Consider the following 23,058-nt stretch of genomic DNA (forward strand, 5'->3'; position numbering starts at 1 on the left):
TGAACAGAGGAGACTTCGTCAGGACAGTCAAGAGTTAGGACTCCCTCCACCCCTCTCTTCAGTAGGTAAACATGCAGGACGCAGGACGCAGGACGCAGGCGGCTCGAAGCGGTCCAACCAGAGTTCTAGCTAGGTCGAGTGGAGCGCTTACCTCTGCGCTGCGGTGCTGGAGTCCAGGATACCCGCACTCTGCATCCAGGAGCGCACCGAGCCCAGGCTGGAGGGCAGCAGCGGTTCCTCTTTCAGGTGGAGCCCACCGCGGGGCAGAGCGTCCTGTGCGGGGAACATACGGACCCCCAGTTCGTGGGCGCCCCCCACTGCCAGGGATCCCGTCCCGCCGAGACGTTGGACGTCTCAGCTCAGCCGGACCCGACGGCACCAGGAACCTCCAGGTGCGCAGCGCTGCACGGAGTCCAGGAGCCTCAGTGCATGCTCGCCTCACGGGTGCTGTCTCAGAGAAAACGAGTCCCCAGGCGCCGACGTTGTCCCCTCCCCTCCAGGGGCGCGGGGCGGGGTGATGGAGGGATTCCCCCGCGGCCTGAGCGCCGGTGAGCAGACTGAGAGGAGCCCGCACCCGCTCCGCACGGAGGCGCCCCAGAGGCGCGCTCTGGCGGCTGCCCAGCACCGCGGTCGTCGGAGGGGGGGGGGCCTCGAGCGCCCCGCGAGGTGCCCGCCCTCTGCCCCCCCTCCCGCGCGCCAGCCTCTCCCCCCCGCCCGCCCGCGGCGCCCGCGCGGGGCGCTGATTACCATCCGAGAGGGGGAGACTGCGGCCGTGGAGCTCGGCGGCGGCGACGGTGGTGGCCGGGGCGGCAGCAACAGCAGCAGTCGCGCGTCCCGCGGAAAAGCAGGGCCGGTGCCCGGCCAGCAGACGCAGCTGCCGCCAGCCCCCCGAGTGCCCCGGCGCCCCGGGCCTGCCGCTGCCCCGGGCGGCAGCACCTGCAGCAGGAGCAGCAGCAGACCGGCCGAGTCCCCCCGGGGCCCGGTCCCCGCGCCTCCCCGCCGCGGCCGCCGCCGCCCGCCGCTCCCCGGGGCCTGGCCGCGGGCCCTGGCCATCCCGCCGCCACCGCCGCTCCCTGGGGAGCGGGAGCCGAAGGGAGGGAGCAAGGGCAGGAGGAGGGCTGTCGCAAGCGGGTGGGCCCAGGGGACTCGGGGCCAGGGGAGACGGGGGCGGGGCGCGAGGCCGGCCGAGGGGCGGCCAGGGACGTGACATCATCGGGGGAGGAGCGGCCGGGCTGGGGCCGCGGCGGCGGGGCGGACCTTGGCGAGTCGGTGGCGGGGCTGGGGGCCACCGCCTGGGAGACACGGCGGGAGGGCGCCGGGAAGCTGGCCCCGGCCGAGGGAGGCGAGGACAGGGCGGGCTGGGGGCTGCTTGGCAAGGGAGCCCGGTCTAAGCTGTGCAGTTCGTCACACTGCGCTCGGGAACCACCACGGCCTCCCCGTCGCCACCAGACGGTGCCCCCAGCATCTTTGTGGTCCCATCTTCTTCCTACTTCTACGCGCCGCCCTTGCCTCAGCCAACACTTGGTTCTGGTAGTCGCTGTTCATTTGGAACCATCTGACCTCGGCTTAACCTCTGTGGCTTAGTGCTCAAGGGTCTCTCACTGGATTGGGCCACAGGATTGCTGAGCTACATCAGCCCTGGACCTTCCATCCTTGCTCCTGTCCTTGGATTATCTAAACTTGAGTTTACATTCCCATCCGAGCCTTTGAGAAACCTCTTGACTTCTGATAGCAAGTTGGACTGGTAGGACTCAGGCTTGGAGTTAAGAGCCCAGCTCACCTCCACTCTCCCAAGTCTTCTTTCTGAGTCCACCCATCTTTTATTTCTACATAGAAATCATCTGGCCTTTGACCATGGGGGCATATCCATTTCTGTGCATCCTACAGGCTATCCGCAAACCTTGGATTGACTGCAGCAGTTTCCTGCAGAACAGCAAGGGGGGAATGGGGTGGCCTTGCCGGCTCAGATCTCCATCTTCCTGGGGATGGAGTGGGGCACGCTCCAAGTCAGCCCTTACTATCCTGCCTAACACTGACCCAGAGGAAGGACCCCAGAGACACAGAGTTCCTCTGCCTCCTCTCCTGACCTCTTTGGTCTTAACTCTCCCTCTTTTTGCCCATTTTTTTTTTCAACACCTGTCACCTATGAAGGAACAAGACGGGACACTGCCAGTCTCACCCAGACTTCTCAAGGCCTCAGCTTTTACCCCGGGGTGGAATTATTAAAAATAGGTTTCTCAAAATGAACCCTTTCCCACCCGGCCTCTGCGTCCCTTTAGCTGACTAGCCCTTGTCCCTCATAGCAGGGCTCCTGGGTCACCAGCATTGACATGGGTAGCTTGTTAGAAATGCAGAATTGAAGGCCCTCCCAGACCTGTCAGGTGACAGCCGCATCAGAGAGTTTGAGTGCTGGGCTCACACAGGCCAGCCACTAGGCCTGGCTTAGACTTCCCATTCTTAAAAATCCTCCCTCTCCTCCCCACCTCCTACGACCCCTGCGGACATTCACAGGAGTATTCCCCTAAGGCTGCTTGGCCAATCTGGGCTGGCTACTCCTGCAGGCTCACAGACTGACTCCTCCCTGTTCTGGAACTGTTGCTTCTGCTTTGACTGCATGGACTTCTGGGACTTCTGGCCCCCAGACCTCCTGCACAGAATCTACTCCCCACATCTCTCCCCCCCCCCCCATCTGACGAAGCTACCCCACAGGCAGGAAGTGTGATCTGTTTCTCCTTCTCCTCTTCCTTCTTCCTCTCTCTCTCTCTCTCTCCCTCCCTCTACCCCCCTCTCTTTACCCCCCCTCCCCATTGTTGTTGTTCTGTTTTCTGTCAGTGTTGACCATCAACTGGGGAAAGTAGAGCTGGGCTGGACCATGGAGCAGGATGTGAGCACCTGCCTCCAGGAAGAGTTCCCAGCACAACTGGCAGGGCCTCTAGGCCACAGTGGCACAATTTAGTTCCCACAGGCCAATGTGTCCCCATCACCCCCTCCTGCTATCCACGGGATGGGGCAGGTCATTTTGATACCTTTCCCTTCCACCTGCAGCTACCCTGTCAGATCTCCCATGCCCCTTTCCCTGTCCCAGTACCCACAGAGAATATCTCTGATGGTAACAAACACATTTCAACACTAGATTCCACCCTGGCTTGACGGAGATGCATGTCCTGTTCTGCCAGCAGCTTCTTCCTCTGTCTCCCAGGTGCCCACCCGAACATACCTCATCCTCCTGTTGCAGGTTTTTAAGTGCAGGTTAAGCCTCCAAACCAAGGAGGATATATAACCTTCTTAGGAAGAGCTCAGTGTCTCTCATGGCTCCTCACATTTAGGGATTGTTTAGGGACATTCTAGGCTCCTTGCTGGCTGATCCACTCTCTCTCTCTCTCTCTCTCTCTCTCTCTCTCTCTCTCTCTCTCTCTCTCTATCTCACCTCTTGTCTTCCTTTCTCTGTCAGTTCCTTTCTTGCCGCACACAAAGAACTCTCCATTGAATCCCAGCACTCGGGAGGCAGAGGCAGGCGGATCGCTGTGAGTTCGAGGCCAGCCTGGTCTACAAAGTGAGTCCAGGACAGCCAAGGCTACACAGAGAAACCCTGTCTCAAAAACAAACAAACAAACAAACAAACAACCTCTCCTTTGACTGAACTCATTCCCATGCCCTGGGCTGTCTCTTGACTCTGCTGTCCCCTCCAGCACGGCTGCTCGAGTTTAAATATTGCTTTTCTTTCCAGGGCACAGTAGAGTGAATCCCTGTGCCTCTTTGGTGTTGCACTGTGGCTCTAAATAGATTTGAGGGACAAGTGTCCAGAAATAACCAGAGAAAATAAGGACTAGTTGGCCTAGGAGAGTGGCACTGAGAGATAGTTGTCATTAGTGGGGCCCTCCTGACTTGTATGGTTTCTACTCTATCCTAACTAACCCCATGGGATAGAAAAGAACCAGCTTCCTCTTCTGTCTCCCAGGTGCCCACCTGAACACACCCCATCCTTCTGCTGCTCCCACTCCGGGGAGGCAGTGGCAGGTGGATCTCTGTGAGTCTGAAGCCAGCCTGATCTATAAGGAGAGTCCAGGACAGCCAAGGTTACACAGAGAAACCCTGTCTTGAAAACAAACAAACAAGCAAAAGAAAAAAGAAAAAAAGAAAGAAAAAAATGAAAAGAAAAAAGAAAGAAAGAAAAAGAAAAAAGGAAAGAAAGAAAGAAATAAAGAAAAAGAAGAAAAGAAAGGAGCCAACCAGGATGGTGTTTAAGCTTAGCAGATCCTGCAGACTCGTGAAGGGTTTCTGGGCTAGAGCTGCTGAACCAAGAGGCAATGGTTCCAGAAGACTCCAGCTGTCACCTAGATAAATGTTGGAGGAGTTGTTGGGATCAGAGCTGAGTATCTCTTCTTCAGATCCAGCCAGAGCACTGTTTCTCAGAGTGACATTTTATTTTGCATTATTTATCTTGTTTTGGGAAAGATTTCCCCCTTTCTACATACTATGGTTGCTCTATAGGCAAGAATTTAAAGGCCAGAGGAGGCCAGACCTTCTTTACTTTTTTTTGCTTTATGAACATTCACGCTCATGCTCAAAAAGATTCTTATCATGTGCCCAGTGCTAGAGAGCACGAGGGAAAACAGAGCCTCGCTGTGGCCTCCTGAAGTTCACGGTGGCAGATGCATGAACATTCAGTGTTATTCCAGAGTATGCTGGGCCGCCATAGAAGCGGGGATGGGTAGTGGGCCAAGTACAGAAGGGCCCAGGCCTGGGAGGACAGATACACTTATCAGCCAGAAGGATGCGCCTGTGGGACTGGGATGCCATCACCTGGGGTGACATGCTGATGCCTCACGCACCATGTCAAGGAACTTGGGGCTGGTTTGGTTTTTCTGTTAAGTCTGGTCTTGAGGTAATACTGTTTAAAAAGATGATAATTTCCCCATACCTCAGCCCAGCGCCAACTGTGGGAAACAGACACAAAGTCACTTTAGGCAGCCTAGGACACGGACAGTCTGTGTGTTGTACTAGAGTGCCCCCTGGAGTCCCCAGAGTGTTAGGATCCACTTCCTAAGTCACCTGAGAACTAGAAAATAAAACACATTAAGGCATGCACTAGTTACGGCTTCTCACATGCTCTCCATGGGGTGAGGAAAAGGGTCTTTTCAGAAAGTCACCTGGAGGTTATGATTCAGCTCTCAGTCTTGCTTGCTACTGACTCCTGGAGTCTCCTCAGTTGCTTCAAGAAACAAACAAACCAACACATCATGACAACTTGTCTTCCTGGGGAATCTAGTCCATCCTGGCCTGGCCTGGCATCTAGACTGAACCATTCAGTCCTAAATTTCGAAACAATGGAGCCACAATGTTGAACCCTTTGGTGAAAAAGATGATTTCCCAGTTCCAATCTTTGGGCTGAAACAAAGACAAGATGGATGCCCTCGTTACTCTAGGCTGTCCACGTCCCTACCAACCACCAGGAATCTCAAAGACAGCCAGTCTCATCCCTCATGTTGCGAGGGACAGTCACTCGCGCTGCTGTGCAGAGTCACGCTGTCCCTTCTGCTCACCCCCCATCCAGGAGAGGCCAGAGACTGTATCCTAACGCTGGAATTGCCCCTAGTCCTGTCTCTGCGTGGCTGCTTCTTAACTACCTAAAGGCAGTGTCAAAAAAAAAAAAAATCCTGATGTTGGAAAGTTCCATATGGCTGCTGTTTTTTCTTTCAGTGGCCATGACTATTATTTAGGTGGATGCGGAGGTCAGACTCTTATTTTGTAGGGATATCTGTGTGTATGCACTAGTAGGCTTTGTCCCAGAAGGAAGAATACAAGTAAGTCCTTAAGTTGTTTTGTTTATATTCTAATTACAAACTGGTTGTTTACTTGCTCTGGTCAGGCTTAACAAATGGCTCAGTAGCAAATACAACAGATGTGTATGTGTTTACATTTTAAGATGTGTGCAGTAGGGGGCTGGAGAGATGGCTCCGCGGTTAAGAACACTGTCTGTTCTTCCAGAGGTCCTGAGTTCAATTCTCATGCTGTTTAAAAAGATGATATTTTCCACACACCACTTTTTAACCATCTATAATGAGATCTGATGCTCTCTTCTGGCATGCAGGTGTATATGCAGACAAGCGCTGTATATATAATAAATAAAATATTTTTTTAAAAAATCTGTGTAGTAGTACTTACAAATCAGTTAAACGTGGGATGCAACTATCAAACAACACATTTTCATCTTTGTTTGTTTTGGATGTTTTTGAGATAGGCTCTCTTACTATGTAGCTCTGGCTGTCCTAGAACTCACTATGTAGTCCAGGCTGGCCTCTAACTCACAGAGATCTGCCTGCCTCTGCCTCTGGAGTGCTGGGATCAAAGGTGTGCACCACCACATTCAGCTATTTCCTTATCATTTGGGGAGAAGTGTGTGTGTGTGTGTGTGTGTGTGTGTGTGTGTGTGTGTGTGTGTGTGTTTGTATATTGCTGGGGAGGGGCAACCGGAAAGGAAGCCATGCCCTGGATAGAGTATAGGGATGGGCAGGAAAGGCTGCTTTTCTTGTCTGTGAAATAGAGAGAGGATGTAGCAGAGACTGATTCATTATGAAGCTTTTCATAGGCTCTCCCCAAAGCCCTTTGAGAATTCATTGTGATGTTTTTACACGGTTATTTACATATATTGTACATCCACAATTTTATGTTCTTTTAAAGGATCCATTCCCTCTAATTTATAGACTTCAGCTCCACCCCCCACCCCCCCCACCTCTCCACCCCCCCACCCCCATCCGTACTAAGTCTTCTGATGGTACCTGGAGTTAAATAGGAACAGTGTATGTCAGAGACAATAAAAATGTAAATTAGCCAGGCATGGTGGCTTATGCACCAGGGACACAGAGGCAGGTAGATATCTGTGAGTTCAAGGCCAGCCTGGTCTACATAATGAACTATGTAGAGCGATTCTGTCTCAAAAAAACAAAACAAAACAAAACAAACAGCTACAACAAAACCTAAATTAAGTAAGGGAGTCCTTGCAGGTATCAAACAGGCAAGCAAACAGTGGGAGTCTAATGCCAGGTGTTTCACTTTCAGTATCTTTAAAACACATACAATTTGAGGAAAGATTTCCAGGCAACAACCAGTCCAATTCCAGGTGCACAATAAAGCTTAAGGTGTGACTACATAGAAACTCTTTTACAAAGTGCATGTGACCATGAGGGTGGGTTCTATAGCTAAAAGGTCTAGAATCTAGTGTGGTCTCTGACTGGTAACATAAAGGTCACCAGGCTATAAAGTACTGATGGCATCTCCTCTAAGGAGAGGTAATGGTCTAGCAAAGGAAGAGTCTGAAATAACCATTCTGGATAATTTGGGTGAGGACTGCCTCCACAGATGGCAAAAAGGGACATAAGGTTGTTAGCAAAACCCTCCCCCAGCCTTCTGGATGGAATGCAGGCATTCGATTTTATCACTTCCATTGAGGAAACGCCCCTGCGTGATTAACATCCCTGGTTCTGTAGTGCTTCTCTCTGAGTTCAAGGACCTCTGTGCCTGCAACAATTAAGGCAGAGCCAATGGGGAGTGAGATATGCCACTTACTGCTCTGTAGACTTGAAGTCAAGGATTTTTGTCCTTTTTCTTTTCCTTTTTTCCTGCTCTTCTGCTTCCATAGTGCATAGTAAAGTGCCTGGTAAGGAAATGTTTGTGGAATTCAGACTTGTCTAGGGTGCAGAGGTCAGGAACTCATGCCCAGTTGGATGTGTGAGGTCACATAGGTTATCACAGAGAGATGAGCTTACACAGCTACCACCTATTTCCAAGCCCACTTCATCTTGCTGCTCCATCTTAACCCGAGAAAGGAAACAACATCTCTACCACCTTAGGCTTTACGACCACTTGGCCTGCTGAAGCCAAGTCTTTGAAAAGTGTCACAGAGTGGACTTGGGGTCTGGAGAGCTGATGTGAATCGTGAGCTACTTTAACTATGGCCAGCTTCAGTTACCCCATGGATAGACACCATGGATGCTTGGGGCCCTGTCATGTCATGGTAAGTATTCAATGCTGCTTTTCAAAAATTAAATCCAGTTTCCAGCATCTACTGATTTGTGTGATGTCTAAGGTCCTACCCTGACTACTTCAAGTGACCAATGTGGTGTTACTGAACAGGATGGAAAGAGATGCACACAAGAGGTTTCCAGCCTGTGTGATCTGACTATAGCACACTCGTGTGTGGGACTTAGTGATTGATGCTCTTATTTGAGGAGTGTTGGATAATGGAGCCCCAGGTTCTGTGCTAAGCTATGTCTGGGCATTTCTTTTTTTTCTTTTTTCTTTTTTTTCTTTTTTCTTTTTTTTCTTTTTTTTTTTTTTTTTGCTGACATGTGGGTGGTAAGTGTGTTGTGGGGTAGCCACCAGAGATGACTACTTGGACACGGGCTTAAGCCAATAGAAAGTTTTTATTAGCGGGCCGGTGACTACACTGTATGTTGGGAATTCCGGTGTAGCACTGAGGCTTTCTCAGGGTGAGCGTTAAGCACAAAAACTGCATCCTGGGTTCACATACGTTAGTTAACAGGGACAGTTAGCCAGAAGTGAAACTACAGGAGCCGAAAAGCAAGGTTAGTTCATTTAGAGATTTTCCAAAAACTATGGTGGTTGGTGGATTAGGTCTTTGTTTTCATTTTAGCAGGTGATGCTGTCTACATGTTGAGTTTTACTGCCTGGATGGCACTTCCATCATGGAGTCAGTTGTGCTAAGGTCTGGGAGGTCTACTAAGGTCTGAGAACCTAATGGTTAGCCCCAAAAGGTGGCGGTGGGGCTTTGAGGCGGATCGTTGGTAAAGGTGCTTTCCGCCAGGACCAGCTACCTAGATTCAATCCCTGGGACCCAAATAGTAAGAAGAGAGAACTGACTCGTGCACGCTGTTCTTGAACTTCCACACATGGATGTGACCCAGGCAAGTCTCAAACTTGGAATGACCTTTCACTCTTGAGCCTCCTGCAGGTCTTCCACATGCTGGAATTACAGGAAAGTGCTACCATGCTGGTTTGTGTTGTTGGGGCGCAAACCCAGGGCTTCCTGGCTGCTGGCAAGCACTCTGCTCCTCCTGAGTCATCCCCTAGCCTGTTTTTATGTACAGTTCACTGGTAAGAATTCTCACTCAGAATGTGTGAGGCCCTGGGCTCCATCTCCAGCACCATAAAACAAAAGGCAAATAAAATAAGAGTGTCCTGATGAATTTTGAGTTTTGGGTTTGAAAAGACCTAGGTTCCAAGAAAATCCCTGGGTTAAAAAAAAAAAGCCTCAGTGTCTTCATCTGTAGAACTATAACATATGCCTTCCTCCCATTTAGAGCCATACCACATTAGAGGCTTGCCTGGGATACGTGAGACCCTGGCTCATAAAATAGGCTACACCACAATTTTCACTTTTTTTTTTTAGCATTTGTTTACTGCACATGTGGATACATGCATTTAAAACTCAATAGACATTAGCTTCATTTATTTTTAACATGTCTTTTCTCCTGCCCTGCAGAAAGATGAGTGATTGAATTACTGAGATGATCTTAGCCACTACATTTCTATTTTTGGCACCACGGCCTCTCCTCTCCTTAGTCCTCGTCACATTCTGACCTCTTACTCCTTCTACTGCAGTTCTCCTTGACACAGGGACCCTCAGATTGTCACATCTCCTGTGGCTTAGAGTTAAGGTTGATAAAAGAAAATCATATCCAAAACGCACTCATGCTAAATGAGTATTACCTGTGCACAGGTCATTGCACTATGGGGCTTGGTTAGTTCCCTCGGAAATCTTGATCTACCATAACTGATTTTGGCTTTGGATGAGCATAAGTAGCAGACAGAGCTTTATATTACAAGATAAGACAGTCAGAACACCTTTACTTTGGCTATTTTATTGTTCTCTTTTGTTCCCATCACAGAATCGGGAGGCCAACCTGACTCAGAACACTGAGACAGACATGCGTGGGTCTGACGTGGAAGGACCATATTCCATTCCCAGAGCTAGCTTCTCAGTGAGCTCAAACAGCACGTGACAGTTTAGCGTAAACACAAAAGGCATTTGCTCCTCTACAAAGCTGAATTCAGTAGTTTACACTGGACAGGAGACTTGCTTTTTCATCCAGTGACCACTGACTGGACCCATAGTACCTGTCCTCCCTATAACTAGTACAGATTTGTCCAGATGAGCCTTGTCGTCTTCTGGGCTGGGCTTTGGGAACAGAGATTGATAAGAAACAAAACGTTTTCTTTTTTGCAGTGGGAATGTTTATTCTGTGCCACTCTATATTGGAAGCATGTGGCTTGCTTTTGTTTGTAGAAGCTCACAGTTAAGTGATTACTTTGGCCGGGCGTGGTGGCGCACACCTTTAATCCCAGCACTCGGGAGGCAGAGGCAGGCGGATCACTGTGAGTTCGAGGTCAGCCTGTTCTCCAAAGCGAGTCTAGGACAGCCAAGGCTACACAGAGAAATCCTGTCTTGAAAAACCAAAAAGAGATTACTTTGAGTCTCAGAAGACTTTGGACTTTTCAATAGTGTTGGAACTATCAAAGTCTATGATAATTTTTGAAGCTGAACTCAGTGTATTTTGCACTACGAGATGGCTGCGAGCCTATGGGGACAAGAAGTGGAGGGAAGGTTATAGCTTCAAAGTGATATGTGTAGGTATCAAGTTGACAGGGAGTAGACTTGTGATGGTTAATATTGTTTGTCACCTTAATAATAGGATCTAAAGTCACTGGAGAAGCATGACTCTGGACACGCTAACTGAGGCAGGAGACCCACGCCGAAGGTGAGCAGTACCATGTCATGGGCTCGGGTCCCAGGTTGAATACAATGGAGAAAGTGGGATGAGCACCAGCATGCGACACTCTCTGCTTCCTGTTGGCTGTAACGTGACCAGCTGCTTCCTGCTCCTGCTGTTGTGTCTCTTCCCCACTGTGGTGGTGGACTGCGTCTTGGAGCCTGAGCCAAAAGAAATCTGTTCACCTTTACGGTGCTTTTGTCATAATAATGATAAAAGTAATTAATACAAGCCTATCAGTCAGGCACACACCTTTAATCCTAGTGCTTAGAAAGCAAAGAGGCAGGTGGATCTCTGTGAGTTCCAGTCTAGCCTGGTCTACATAGCAAGTTATAGGACAACCAGGGCTATAAAGAGAGATCCAATAAAACATACGTGCCTGTTGTGACGTCACTTTCAGTGTAGCATTCAATAAGCCATATGCGCTATTCTACACTTTATTATAAAATATACACTGGTTCTAATGATCAACTGTAAATTTTTGCCTTTGTTTTTTGTTTTTTGAGAAAGGGTTTCTCTGTGTAGCCTTGGCTGTCCTGGACTTACTGTGTAGATCAGGCTGGCCTTCCACTCACAGAGATCTGCCTGCCTCTGCCTCCTGAGTACTGGGATTACAGGCATGTACCCTCACACCCTGCTGACCAACTGTAAATTAATTAGTATATTTTGAACACATAAAGGTTGGTTAGGCTAGCTTATGGTATTTGGTGAATGAGTTATTTTTAAAAACATTTTGACTTAATACTTTCAATTTATAATCTACTCATTGTAATCCTGTCATAAGTCAAGGTAGAATTTCCTGTCTGGAGAAAAAGATATACATGTGATGCTAGGGGAACTAGCAAAGCTTTGAGGGAGAAAATAAAGTTATCCCTTATTGGCTGTAAGTCACCATCTGGTTGCTGGGAATTGAACTCAGGACCTCTGGAAGAGCAGACAGTGCCTTTAACGGCTGAGCCTTCTCTCCAGCCCCCTGTGTTCTACCTTTTAGGAAATTAAATTTCAGATAAATTACAGTAAATACAAAACCATAACAGCATGCGAAAAAAATGTTGTCATTTTATGGTAGAAAGGACATTGGAAACAAAGGCTTTCTGGATCTGTATGATTCGGGCACGGAGCGTGCCCGTGCAGCTCACGGAAGTGTGCAGGTGTCTGCTCTGCTCGTCGTACTCAGGTCTTCTCCCTCCTAACTGCAGTTCTGGAACTGGAATAACTATGTGAATCCTGAATGAGCCTGGGAATGGAGACCACAAAAAGTGGGCCAGTGACGTAAGGAGTCTGCGTTTGACAGGCCAGAGCGCCAGCCCAGTGCTGGATCACCTATCTCCATGAAACTATGCGTGTTGTTTTGTTTTTGTTCTCAGTTCTAGGGATTGGACCCAGGGCCTTGTGAATACTTAACAAATTCTCAACTACTGAGCTACATCCCTAGCACATAGTGAGGATTAAACCTCTCTTCTGTTAGGTTGTGAGTATGTTATGTATCATTGAAGCCAAATCTAGTCATGGTTCACCAGCCCAGACCCAAATGAAGGATAATTGGAATAAGCCACTGGTTTTCTTTTCTTTCTTGTTTTGTTTTGTCTTGTTTGTTTGTTTTCTTTGTTTTTTCAAGACAGAGTTTTTCTGTGTGTAGTCCTGGCTGTCCTGGAATCACTCTGTAGACGAGGCTGGCCTCGAACTCTCAGAGATCCTCTTGCTTCTGCCTCCCAAGTGCTGGAATTAAAGGTGTGAGCCACCGCCACCTGGAAGTTGGTTGTTTTTGTTTTAAATACCCATGGATGCCTCTAAAAGTCAGAGTTGTAAACCAATGGTTTGCCAGGCGTAGTGACACAGGCCTTTAACATGCAGCACTTGGGAGGCAGAGGCAGGCAGATCTCTGAGTTTGAGGTCAGCCTGGTCTACAAAGCGAGTCCTAGGACAGCCTGGGCTACACAGAGAAGCTGTCTTAAGCAACAAACAACAAAAAGGATCCAGATCAAAAAGCCTATGCCTTCCAGCGTCAAGATCCAGATCACAAGTGTGCCCTCCATGTCTGGATTGCGGTTCGTTCCAGATATAGTCAAGTTGACAACGGACAACAGCCATCCCACGGACCTGAACTCAGGTCATTAAGCTTGCACAGCAAACATTTTCAGCCATCGAGCCACTTTCCTAGTCCCAAGCCTTGGCATTTCAGATAAGAAAGAATACTAATGGCTGGGACTGTTATTTTATCCATTTCCTCGGTGAAATACACGCAGGGATCTCCAACCAAACTATCACAGACAGCCCATTTCATCTGAACTGCATACATGGCCAGAGGAGCTTTCTGGGTTGGCTGCTAACCTTCATCCTGTGCACAGAGCCAAAATGTACAGGGATATACACAGCAGTGTAGCTGATAACAGCCCAAGTCAGAGTTCATACTGGGTATTTGCCTATCTAAGAAAGGATCAATTAATTTAGTAAATTTTCAATATAGCATATTATGCAATGGAGCAACAGAATCAGTTTTTGCAGGGCATGTGGCACACACCTTTAATCCTAGCATTTGGGAGAAAGAGGCAGGTGGATCTGTGAGTTCGAGGCCAGCCTAGTCTACAAAGTCAGTGTCAGGACAGCCAAGGCTTCCAGAGAAACCCTGTCTTGAAAAACCAAAATAATAATAATAAAAAGAATTGCAGTGCCTCATATTCCTGACATGTAAAGATAGTGTCAGGAGAAAAAGGTGAATTATATAATAGTGAGCATACAGAGTATGGAACTGCTTCTTCTGAAATATACATTAAAAGAAGCTTTGCCCTTATTTACTATTTCTATATTTTTAAGAGAGTTGCTATCATTTAGTTACTAATTTAAATATTCAGGCTACCTAAATACTAAATAAAATAAAAAGAGGCAGCTCTCAGTGAGTGTGAGGTCAGCCTGGTCTTCATAGTGAGTTCCAGTTCAGCCAGTGCTACACAGCCTGAAAAATTAATTAACAGAAGAATTCCTGCTTCCAGGAGCTCTTCCTTGATATAATCTTTCATTCTTTGCCATATCTGACTTTCTGGAATGTCCATGGATTCCTTCCAGACCTTTTCGGTGAACCCAAATGCTTGCTTTCTCCACAAAGCCACCTACAACTAAATAAAGATAATTTCCACGGTCGCCGGGCTCAAAAGAGCTGCTCATAAATCTTTCTTTTTTTTTTTTAAAGGCACACACTTTTTAAAAAAAAAGATTTATTTATTATTATGTATACAGTGCTCTATTTGCGTGTACACCTGCAGGCCAGAAGAGGGTATCAGATCACATTATAGATGGTTGTGAACCACCATGTGGTTGCTGGGAATTGAACTCAGGACATCTGGAAGAGCAGCCAGTGCTCTTAACCACTGAGCCACCTCTCCAGCCCCTCATAAATCTTTCTTTTCCCTCAGGTTTAGAACTGGTACTAACCTTTCTTCTCAGTCCTCACTTTGTGTGTGTCGTCCCTTCACACAAGCCCATCCTCCTGGTTTTCAGCCCTGGTGCTCATTCTTTTTTTTTTAATTTTTTTTTATTTTATTTTATTTTATTTATTTATTTATTTATTTTTTATTTTTTTTTTTGAGTTTTTAATTTTTTTTTTATTAATTTATTCTTGTTACATCTCAATGGTTATCCCTTCCCTTGTATCCTCCCGTTCTTCCCTCCCTCCCATTTTCCCCTTACTCCCCACCCCTATGACTGTTCCTGAGGGGGATTACCTCCCCCTCTATATGTTCATAGGGTATCAAGTCTCTTCTTGGTAACCTGCTGTCCTTCCTCTGAGTGCCATCAGGTCTCCCCCTCCAGGGGACATGGTCAAAGGTGAGGCACCAGAGTATGTGAGAAAGTAATATCCCACTCTCCACTCTACTGTGGAGAGTGTTCCGTCCATTGGCTAGATCTGGGTAGGGGTTTAAGGTTTACCGCCTGTATTGTCCTTGGCTGGTGCCTTAGTTTGATCGGGACCCCTATGCCCAAATCTGCCTATCATAATGTTCTACTTATAGGCTTCTAGGACCCTCTGGGTCCTTCTACTTTGCCTTTCCCCCATGATTCTCTCATCTAGAATCCCACTAGAATGTCCTCTCCTCTGTCTCAGTTTCCTGGTAAGTGAAGGCTTTCGTGGGACATGCCCCTTGGGCTAATATGCAGATATAAGTGAGTATATACCATTTGAGTCTTTCTGCTTCTGGGTTAACTCACTCATTATGATCATTTCTAGCTCAATCCATTTATCCACAAATTTCGGGAAGTCCTTGTTTTTAATAGCTGAATAGTATTCCATAGTGTATATGTACTGGTGCTCATTCTTACCTGCAGCTGCTGAGCTTTTGGCCAGCTGGTCTGTCAAGTCCCTCCACTGCTCAGCTGCTGGTCACTAACTGCTGCCGAGTCCCTTCTTCTGGGAGAGCTGTCCTTGGCCTATGCTATACAAGGGCAAAGCATACTAGCAAGGCTTGTTTCAACTCAATACAATCTGAGACACTATTCCCGTTTCAGAGGTCTCCAGGGAGCCAGATTGGGGAAAATTCCAGCTGTGGCCACATGTTGCTGAACTCCTTCTCCTGCCCTTTTCATGTATTGACACACTTCTCCTAAGAATGCTCCTCCTAAGTCACTTTTTTTTTCTCCTCGAGACAGGGTTTCTTTTTCTTTTTTTTCTTTTTTCTGAGATAGGGTCTCTCTATATAGCCTTGGCTGTCCTCGACTCGCTTTGTAGACTGGGCTGGCCTTGAACTCACAGCAATTCACCTTCCTCTGCCTCCCGAGTGCTGGGATTAAAGGCCTGCACCACCACACCTGGCTGAGACAGGGTTTCTCTGTGTAGCCTTGGCTGTCCTGGACTCACTTTGTAGATCAGGCTGGCCTCAAACTCACAGTGATCCTCCTGCCTCTGCCTCCTGGGTGCTGGGATTAGTGTGTGCCACCGCCTCCCTAAATCACTCTAACAACACCTCTTTATCTTTGATTCTGGGGAAGCAAAGACACCACTTTTGCTTACAATTCACTTTGCTGTAGACTGAGTATAAACTGTAAATTCCAGTATACCCCACAATCACAGATGGAGTTCTTCCAAAAACCCCTCAGACTCCATCTTCAAGGAATTGTGATCCTTAGATCACACCCTTGATTGCTCATGGTTGTAGGGAGAAAAGACCGAGCAGGTCTCAACAGAAGAGACATTTTGAACCCTTTGTGTGCCAAGGGCTTCTTTGAAAGAACATTGAAACTCACATTTTAGAGATTTTTTCACTTGATTTTTATTATTATGTTTCTTTTTTAACATATGCATTTATATTATTACACATTAAAAAACTACATACAGCAAGAAGAACCACAAAACAATCAGGAATTATATAAATATTACATTCATAGTGATTTGGCTATCCCCATCTGGCAAACTTGAAGTAAATCTCTTTCCTATCTTGTTGAGTCTAAAATTCTGAATGAAAATCAACATCTGTCATATCTCATCTCTATTAACTTAAAATATCTATCTAGATCTAAAAACATCTTATCCCCTAACCAACTAAGCTTAATTATAAGATTAAACTATTTGGTCTTCAACCCCATCAGAGACTTGAGAAGGAATAAAACTTAAATACCTGAGTGAACTGAAAGTGCAGGTTAGCAGCTTCCAAAATTTAAAAAAAAAAAAAGAAAAAAGAAGACAGAGATAGTTTACTGCCTGAACAGTCACCCAAAACATCTTAAGAGGTCACCGGGCAGTGGTGGCCTTTAATCCCAGCACGTGGGAGACTGAGGCAGCCTGGTCTACAGAGCTAGTTCAAGGACAGCCAGAGCTGTTACACAGAGAAACCCTGTCTGGAGAAACAAGAAACATCTTAAGAGATCTTTTAGATGGATAAAGTAATTCAGATTACAAAGAAAAGTCACTATGTTGGTATACGATAAGTAAACTAACTTGGAGTTGATGAGGTGGCTCCCTGGGGAAAAGTGCTTGCTGCCAAGCCCTGTGACTTGAGCTTAGTTAGCCCTGGAAACCTACATGGTGGAGGAAGAGTATAACTTCCTGAGTGCGCCTCTGCTCTTTAACCTCCACGTGAGCCCTGTGGTGGCCTGCACCCTAAGTAAATAAGTATAAAGCTAATTTGCAATAGAGCTGCATATGTGTTGCTCCCCCCTCCCCCCAAGACAGGGTTTCTCTGTGTAGCCTTGGCTGTCCTGGAACTCATTATGTAGACCAGGCTGGCCTCGAACTCAGAAATCCATCCACCTCCCAAGTGCTAAGACTAAAATTTGCGCCACCACCGCCTGGCTTGTATTGTTTTTTAATTCACTGAATAACATGACCTAATATTGGGTCAATAATGTCAAAGTAGGCATGAGAATGACATTTTAAGATATACATCACAAATGAAATGTTTGGTGCAATTATCATTTCTATGAGTGACACGAAGTTCAGGTCTGTAACAAATGTTAATAGTTAAGAATAAGATCCTGTAGTTAAAAAACAAAACAGACAAGCAAACAAAAACAGCGCAGAGACTTGATAAATACCCGGCAACCGATTAAAGGTGAAAACGACCAATCTCCTAGGTAGCGTGTGTGGTCTTCATGAAACGCTTCTAGTGACCATGACTGCTAGTTAAGAGAATAGAAGAGAAACATTCACAGATTCCCTACAATCCTCAGTTTATTGTTAAACTCAACGTTCTTGTTTGATACATAGTCACATATTCTTTAACGTTGTTTTGAAGTTTCAAAAGAAATTAAATTCAACAACTGAGAAAGCCAACAGCCGCAAGGCATGGTGGAGCAAGCCTGTAATCCCAGCAGCACTCTGGGAGGCAGAGGCAGGCGGATCTCTGTAAGGTCAAGGCCAGCCTGGTCTACAAAGCAAGTCCAGGATTCTACACAGAGAATCGGAAAAAAAAAAAAGAAAAGAAAGAAAGAAAAGAAAAGAAAAAAAAATCGTGGTGTGTCCCATGACCCTATATTATCAAACAGAAGGACATCTGTAGACCTGATTGGTAGGGGAGAAAGAACCGCCAAACTCGCCAGGGCTGGCGGGAAGTCCAGCTCTCACAGCCGCGCTGGCTTCCGGCATCACTTCCTGCGCGACTCCCTCTGCAGAACATGGCCGCGCTGAGCAATGTCCGCTGGCTGACCCGAGTGAGGCCCGGGACGCGCTGGGCAAAGGAGGGTGGGCGGGAGAGCAGATGGTTTGTCTGGGGTTTCCAAAAGAAGGCAGTGGCATCCATCGCGGGTGTAAAGGGGTCTGTCCCAGATCTGACCTTGTGTCTGTCGCAGGCGGCGGTCGCCGCTCGGAACTCCGGGCCTTGGAGAGGTCTCCGAACATCGGCTACGGCTCACGCCGCTTCGCAGAGCCAGGTACGCAGGAACCCGGCTTCGCTTTCGCCCATCCTTGTCGCCACCATGCCGCTCCCCTGGGTTTCCCCTCCCAACCTCCCTCCCTCCCTCCCTCCCTCCCTCCCGCTGACCCCTGCTTCTGTCCCTGCTCCATCTCTGCTTGCCCCAACTCACAGACAGAAGATGTGAGGGTGGAGGGTGCCTTTCCTGTGACCATGCTGCCAGGAGATGGCGTGGGGCCAGAGCTCATGCATGCTGTCAAGGAAGTGTTTAAGGTGAGTAGCCGTAGTTGGGGGGTGGGGGGTGGGGCTGGGGCTGGGTGGTCGATCTGGCTCCAGGGGTGGATGGATTGAGCTGGAAAGTTCAAACCCGTTCCAGTCTCCTATTTGGACTCATCCTGAAGGCTGCTGCTGTCCCGGTGGAATTCAAGGAGCATCACCTAAGCGAGGTGCAGAATATGGCTTCTGAGGAGAAGTTGGAGCAGCTGCTGAGTTCCATGAAGGAGAACAAAGTGGCCATCATTGGTTTGTATGCCGCTCTGACATTGAAATTCGAATGAGCCTTTCTCTCTGCAGCATAATATCAGCTTTCAAGACTGTCCTCTACTGATAATCGGGAAACCAGGAATTAGTGAGGCCAGGGAGGGTTTTGTACCTACTGAGGCAGTGTCACTGTGGTCAGACCCTCTTAGCTCTGTCTGTAGTGTGTGTGTGTGTGTGTGTGTGTGTGTGTGTGTGTGTGTGTGTTTGAGGCAGGGTTTCTCTGTGTAGCCCTGGCTGGCCTTGAACTCAGAGATCTGCTGCTTCTGCCTCCCGAGTGCTGGGATTAAGGCATGTGCCACCCCAGCCCCCTGTACAGTGCCCATTCTAACTGTTTCAGCTGCTCTGCTGGGCTGATTTATTCTTCTTACATACAGTTTCTAAGATACTTACTTATTTTTGGCTTCTCAATTTTCCTCTCTAGGCCGCTTTTCTTGGACAGCCTGCCTACCAGGCTCAGCTTTTGCAGACGAAAAGTCGGTTCTTTATAAGCTGGCCCCTGGCTTTCCTGTTTTCCTTTCCACAACTTGCTCTGTGCGTTCCTCACCCACCAGCTGGCCTGGTTGGCCAGTATATATCCTGCCCTGCCCTATGCTCTTCCCTCTGCCTAAAACTATTTTTTCTCTGATGTCACCTATCAGAATCCTCACTTACTTGTGATACTAGTTTTCCATAGTTGCCATTGAATACTTCGGTTTTGTGGGTGCCTGAAAATAACAGAAATGTTCTCAGTTCTAGAAGCTGCAGTGCCTCTGGAAGCTTCAAATGATAATCCTTCTTTTCCTTGATTGATTCTTTGATTTATAGACAAAATTCTCTTTTTATGCTCCCCTTTATCTCTTCAATTGTATCTCAGGATTGCTAATTCTGTCTGAAAAGAGCATTTTTCCAAATAAGATCACATTGACAGTTTCTTCCCCACCCCACTCCCCACCCCCCACCCCCGCCCGCAATAAAGTCATGTTTATGAGTTCTTGGCTTAAGGCATAGTCCTATCATTTTGGGGATCACTGTTCAACCCACTGAACTCAGCCAAGGAAGTAACCTAAGTAGTAGCTTTTCTGTACCATTTCCTGTTATCGGTGGGGATGCCTCTTCTGTGCTCCTGTACTCATTGTCAATGTCATTCCTGCAGTATATCCAGCGTGGCATTTGCTCATTGAGAGCAGGAGTTGAGTGGTTGTGATTGAATCCCTATTGCCTTACATACATAGTCACTTTTCAGTAAGTGGTAGCTAAGAAAATACAAGGGCAGTAGACACAGGAAAATAAGGAAAACCATTGATTCTGTAGTGTTGCTTTTCCATTTGGTATTAAATCCAGGTTCTTTGATTAAAAACAAACAAACAAACAAACAAATAGATCATTTTGAAATTTCAACATGGAGGCTGGAGAAATGGCTCAGCGGTTAAGAGCACTGGCTGTTCTTCTGGAGAACCTGGGTTCAATTCCTAGGAAGCGCATGACAGCTCACAACTGTCGGTAACTCTCGTTCCAGGTAAACCGTACACCCTCACACAGACACACATGTAGGCAGAACACCAATGTACATAAAATGAAAAGAAATAAATCCTTAAAGAAAAAAGAAAGTTAACATAAATAAAATGACTAAAACTAAAGCATTACACACAGTTTTTCTGATTTTAACTACATTATTCTCCTTTGTCTCTTCCCAGAGGCCATAAAAGGGTGAGGGGTTTGGGAGTGGGAGACTGGAGTCTGGGTGTATGAAGTCAATGGGGAAGCGAGACACTGGTCTCTGCTCCCTTGGACTTGACCTTGGTCTAACATCACTTCCCCTATACCTTGGTGCCACAGGAAAGATCTATACCCCAATGGAGTATAAAGGCGAACTGGCTTCCTATGATATGCAGCTGAGGTAGGTGGGTGGGGTAGGCGTGGGTCACAGGGGAGCTGGGCACCTGGCACAAAGTTGATGATGGCTGTCTACCTTCAGACGCAAGTTGGACTTGTTTGCCAATGTGGTCCATGTGAAGTCACTACCTGGGTACATGACTCGGCATAACAATCTGGACCTGGTAATCATTCGAGAACAGACAGAAGGGGAATACAGCTCTCTGGAACATGAGGTAAGGCCCAGAAACTGCGGGGGCCAGGAGTGAGGCAGGGAAGAGGCGGAGGCCTCCTTGTCTTCTTTCCTGGTGTTGGCACACACTCCTCTCCCCCAGAGTGCAAAGGGTGTCATCGAGTGCCTGAAGATTGTCACTCGAACCAAGTCTCAGAGGATTGCAAAGTTTGCCTTTGACTATGCCACCAAGAAAGGACGGAGCAAAGTCACAGCTGTCCACAAGGCCAACATCATGTGAGGCATGGTTTTTTGTGGGCTGGGTTCCTGGAGGTATCCCCTGAACTCTGTTGGCTGATTTTTGTCTCTTTGGCCCACAAATAGGAAACTTGGAGATGGGTTGTTCTTGCAGTGCTGTGAAGAAGTTGCTGAACTGTACCCCAAAATCAAGTTTGAAACAATGATTATAGATAACTGCTGCATGCAGGTAAGGCCCTCCTTTGTGAGTTTCCAGAGAGAGGGCAGCAAGTGGGCATCTCTCCTTTTGTGCAACTCTTTCCTTCATTCTCACCTCACCCCCAGCTGGTGCAGAATCCTTACCAGTTTGATGTGCTCGTGATGCCCAATCTTTACGGGAACATTATTGACAACCTGGCTGCTGGCCTTGTTGGGGGAGCTGGTGTCGTCCCTGGTGAGAGCTACAGTGCAGAATATGCAGTTTTTGAGACGGTGAGCAAGATTATTTTTTCCCTGGGGATGGTGGTACATGGGGATGATGGTACATGCCAGCAGTTTGGAGGCAGAGGCAGGTGGATCGCTGTGAGTTCAAGGCCAGCCTGGTCTGCATACTTCCAGGACAGCCAGACCTCCATGGTGAGACTCTTGTCTCAAAAAAAAAAAAAAAGATTATTTTCTGTGAGGCATCTGTCTCTAACCAGGTAGACCTGCTGTAGTCTGCCCCCCTTGTAAATGGCCATGGCGGCCTCCTTTCCCACCCCCTATACCTCTTCCCAGTCACCTCGGCCTGCCCTCCTCCTGTGTCATAGTACCGTTTGTAGACCTTCACCTGTGCCTGTGCCCGTCTCCTTCCAGTGATTGTTTTGCTTTCTCCGCAGGGTGCTCGGCACCCGTTTGCCCAGGCTGTGGGCAGGAATATAGCCAACCCCACAGCCATGCTGCTGTCAGCTTCAAACATGCTGCGGCATCTCAAGTAGGTTAAGGAAGCTGAAGTGGGGTGACGGGTGGATGTCTGAAGGGTGGGGGTGTCCTGGTTGGACTCTCACTTTCTTCTGTCTATGCCGACAGTCTTGAGTATCACTCCAGCATGATTGCAGACGCGGTGAAGAAGGTGATCAAAGTTGGCAAGGTAAGTTTAGACAGGTTTCAAGGGCTCAGAAACCTGAGGGACCTTCCTCCAGGCCCCGCAGCACCGTGACGACAGGGCTGTTCTTACCTCCCTTCTCTGGGCTGTGTCATCCTCTTGGTCTTCTTGCCTTAGTTCCATCTGCTGTTCCTTTTCCTGCACCATCCATTGCCCCTTTCTTGGGCCATCTGAATGTGCCACCTACCTTGCAGCTTTGTCTGGGTGGAGCTAGCAGGCAGGATTAGGTGCCTGTCTTCCCTCCCACCTGGTCTCATTCCTTGCAAGGTAACCTCATCTCATCCTTTCTGATATTTCCCCCCTCCCCACCTCCCCCCACCATCCTACTGCCTGCTCAGCCTCCTGTGCTCCCTTGCCTGCTGGAGTGCAGTGGGCAGGCCCTTGCTGTTCACTTCCTCCCATCCTTGCTACATCCTATCTTGTTTTTCTTGGTCTCCATCTCATCATACTGCCCCCATCTCCTTCATGGGCTTTTTTTCTCCCCCACGGCTATTGCTGGTGGTGGCTGTAGGTTCGGACTCGAGACATGGGAGGCTACAGCACCACAACTGACTTCATCAAGTCTGTCATCGGCCACCTGCACCCCCATGGGGGCTAGAGCCCTCACTCCCAACTTCAAAAGGACCATGCCACCTACACATCCTTCAGTACAATGGACCAGGGAAGAGAGCATCTAGACAGTAGACCATAATTACTTTTCTGGCTGAGGCTAGGTTGTCCCAGGGCTGGTGTTAGGGGTACTTGCACAGGGTGGGTGTTGGGACCAGGCCCAGACCACAGGATGATGGTAACTTTTTCTCACAGGTTCGAACTTCAGATATGGGTGGCTATGCTACTTGTCATGACTTCACTGAAGCTGTCATTGCTGCCCTGTCATAAATCCTACACATGCCAATGTAATTTATTCAATAAACAGACAGATGTACTATTTTTGTGTTTCAATTTTATCCACAATTACATCCCAGACTGTTTTTCCCCACCCTCCCT

At 47.9% G+C, this 23,058-nt stretch overlaps 2 protein-coding genes across 9 annotated transcripts in view; one reads left to right on the forward strand and one right to left on the reverse strand.

Moving 5' to 3' along the window:
• EBF4 (EBF family member 4) overlaps nucleotides 1–1,181 on the reverse strand; it is a 77,671-nt gene extending 76,490 nt beyond the window's left edge. For all 6 annotated transcript variants that reach the window (XR_014777603.1, XM_084774226.1, XM_084774228.1 and 3 more), the window contains exons 1-2: nucleotides 748–1,181; nucleotides 152–273 (exon numbers count right to left, since the gene is read on the reverse strand). Coding sequence is in view for 5 of the 6 variants with exons in the window: in XM_084774226.1 (XP_084630352.1) it covers nucleotides 152–273; nucleotides 748–1,053 (428 nt within the window). In the remaining variant the exon portion in view is untranslated. The remainder of the gene's footprint in view (nucleotides 1–151; nucleotides 274–747) is intronic.
• A 16,602-nt stretch (nucleotides 1,182–17,783) lies between these two features.
• IDH3B (isocitrate dehydrogenase (NAD(+)) 3 non-catalytic subunit beta) lies at nucleotides 17,784–23,013 on the forward strand. 3 transcript variants are annotated; one of them, XM_084774584.1, is made up of 12 exons: nucleotides 17,784–17,927; nucleotides 18,066–18,146; nucleotides 18,302–18,400; nucleotides 18,529–18,649; nucleotides 20,483–20,543; nucleotides 20,622–20,754; nucleotides 20,854–20,987; nucleotides 21,075–21,177; nucleotides 21,273–21,419; nucleotides 21,806–21,900; nucleotides 21,996–22,056; nucleotides 22,583–23,013. In XM_084774584.1, the coding sequence occupies exons 1-12, from the start codon at nucleotides 17,892–17,894 to the stop codon at nucleotides 22,667–22,669; spliced, it is 1,158 nt and encodes a 385-aa protein (XP_084630710.1). In that variant the 5' UTR covers nucleotides 17,784–17,891; the 3' UTR covers nucleotides 22,670–23,013. The 3 variants fall into 3 exon arrangements, with proteins under 3 accessions (XP_084630710.1, XP_084630711.1, XP_084630712.1); XM_084774585.1 differs by having other exon boundaries at nucleotides 22,876–23,013; XM_084774586.1 differs by lacking the exon at nucleotides 17,784–17,927 and having other exon boundaries at nucleotides 18,060–18,146; nucleotides 18,504–18,649.
• The last annotated feature ends 45 nt before the right edge of the window (nucleotides 23,014–23,058 follow it).

The sequence above is a fragment of the Acomys minous genome (genome assembly GCF_964271855.1).
Source record: "Acomys minous genome assembly, chromosome: 3".
NCBI lineage: Eukaryota > Metazoa > Chordata > Mammalia > Rodentia > Muridae > Acomys > Acomys minous.

What these genes read in the sequence shown, in the direction of transcription:
- IDH3B (XM_084774584.1), top strand. Translation starts at nt 17,892, where the DNA reads ATGGCCGCGCTGAGCAATGTCCGCTGGCTGACCCGA. An exon ending in TAGATAACTGCTGCATGCAG is followed by an intron (nt 21,178 to 21,272) that starts GTAAGGCCCTCC and finishes CCTCACCCCCAG; the next exon opens with CTGGTGCAGAATCCTTACCA. An exon ending in AACATGCTGCGGCATCTCAA is followed by an intron (nt 21,901 to 21,995) that starts GTAGGTTAAGGA and finishes CTATGCCGACAG; the next exon opens with TCTTGAGTATCACTCCAGCA.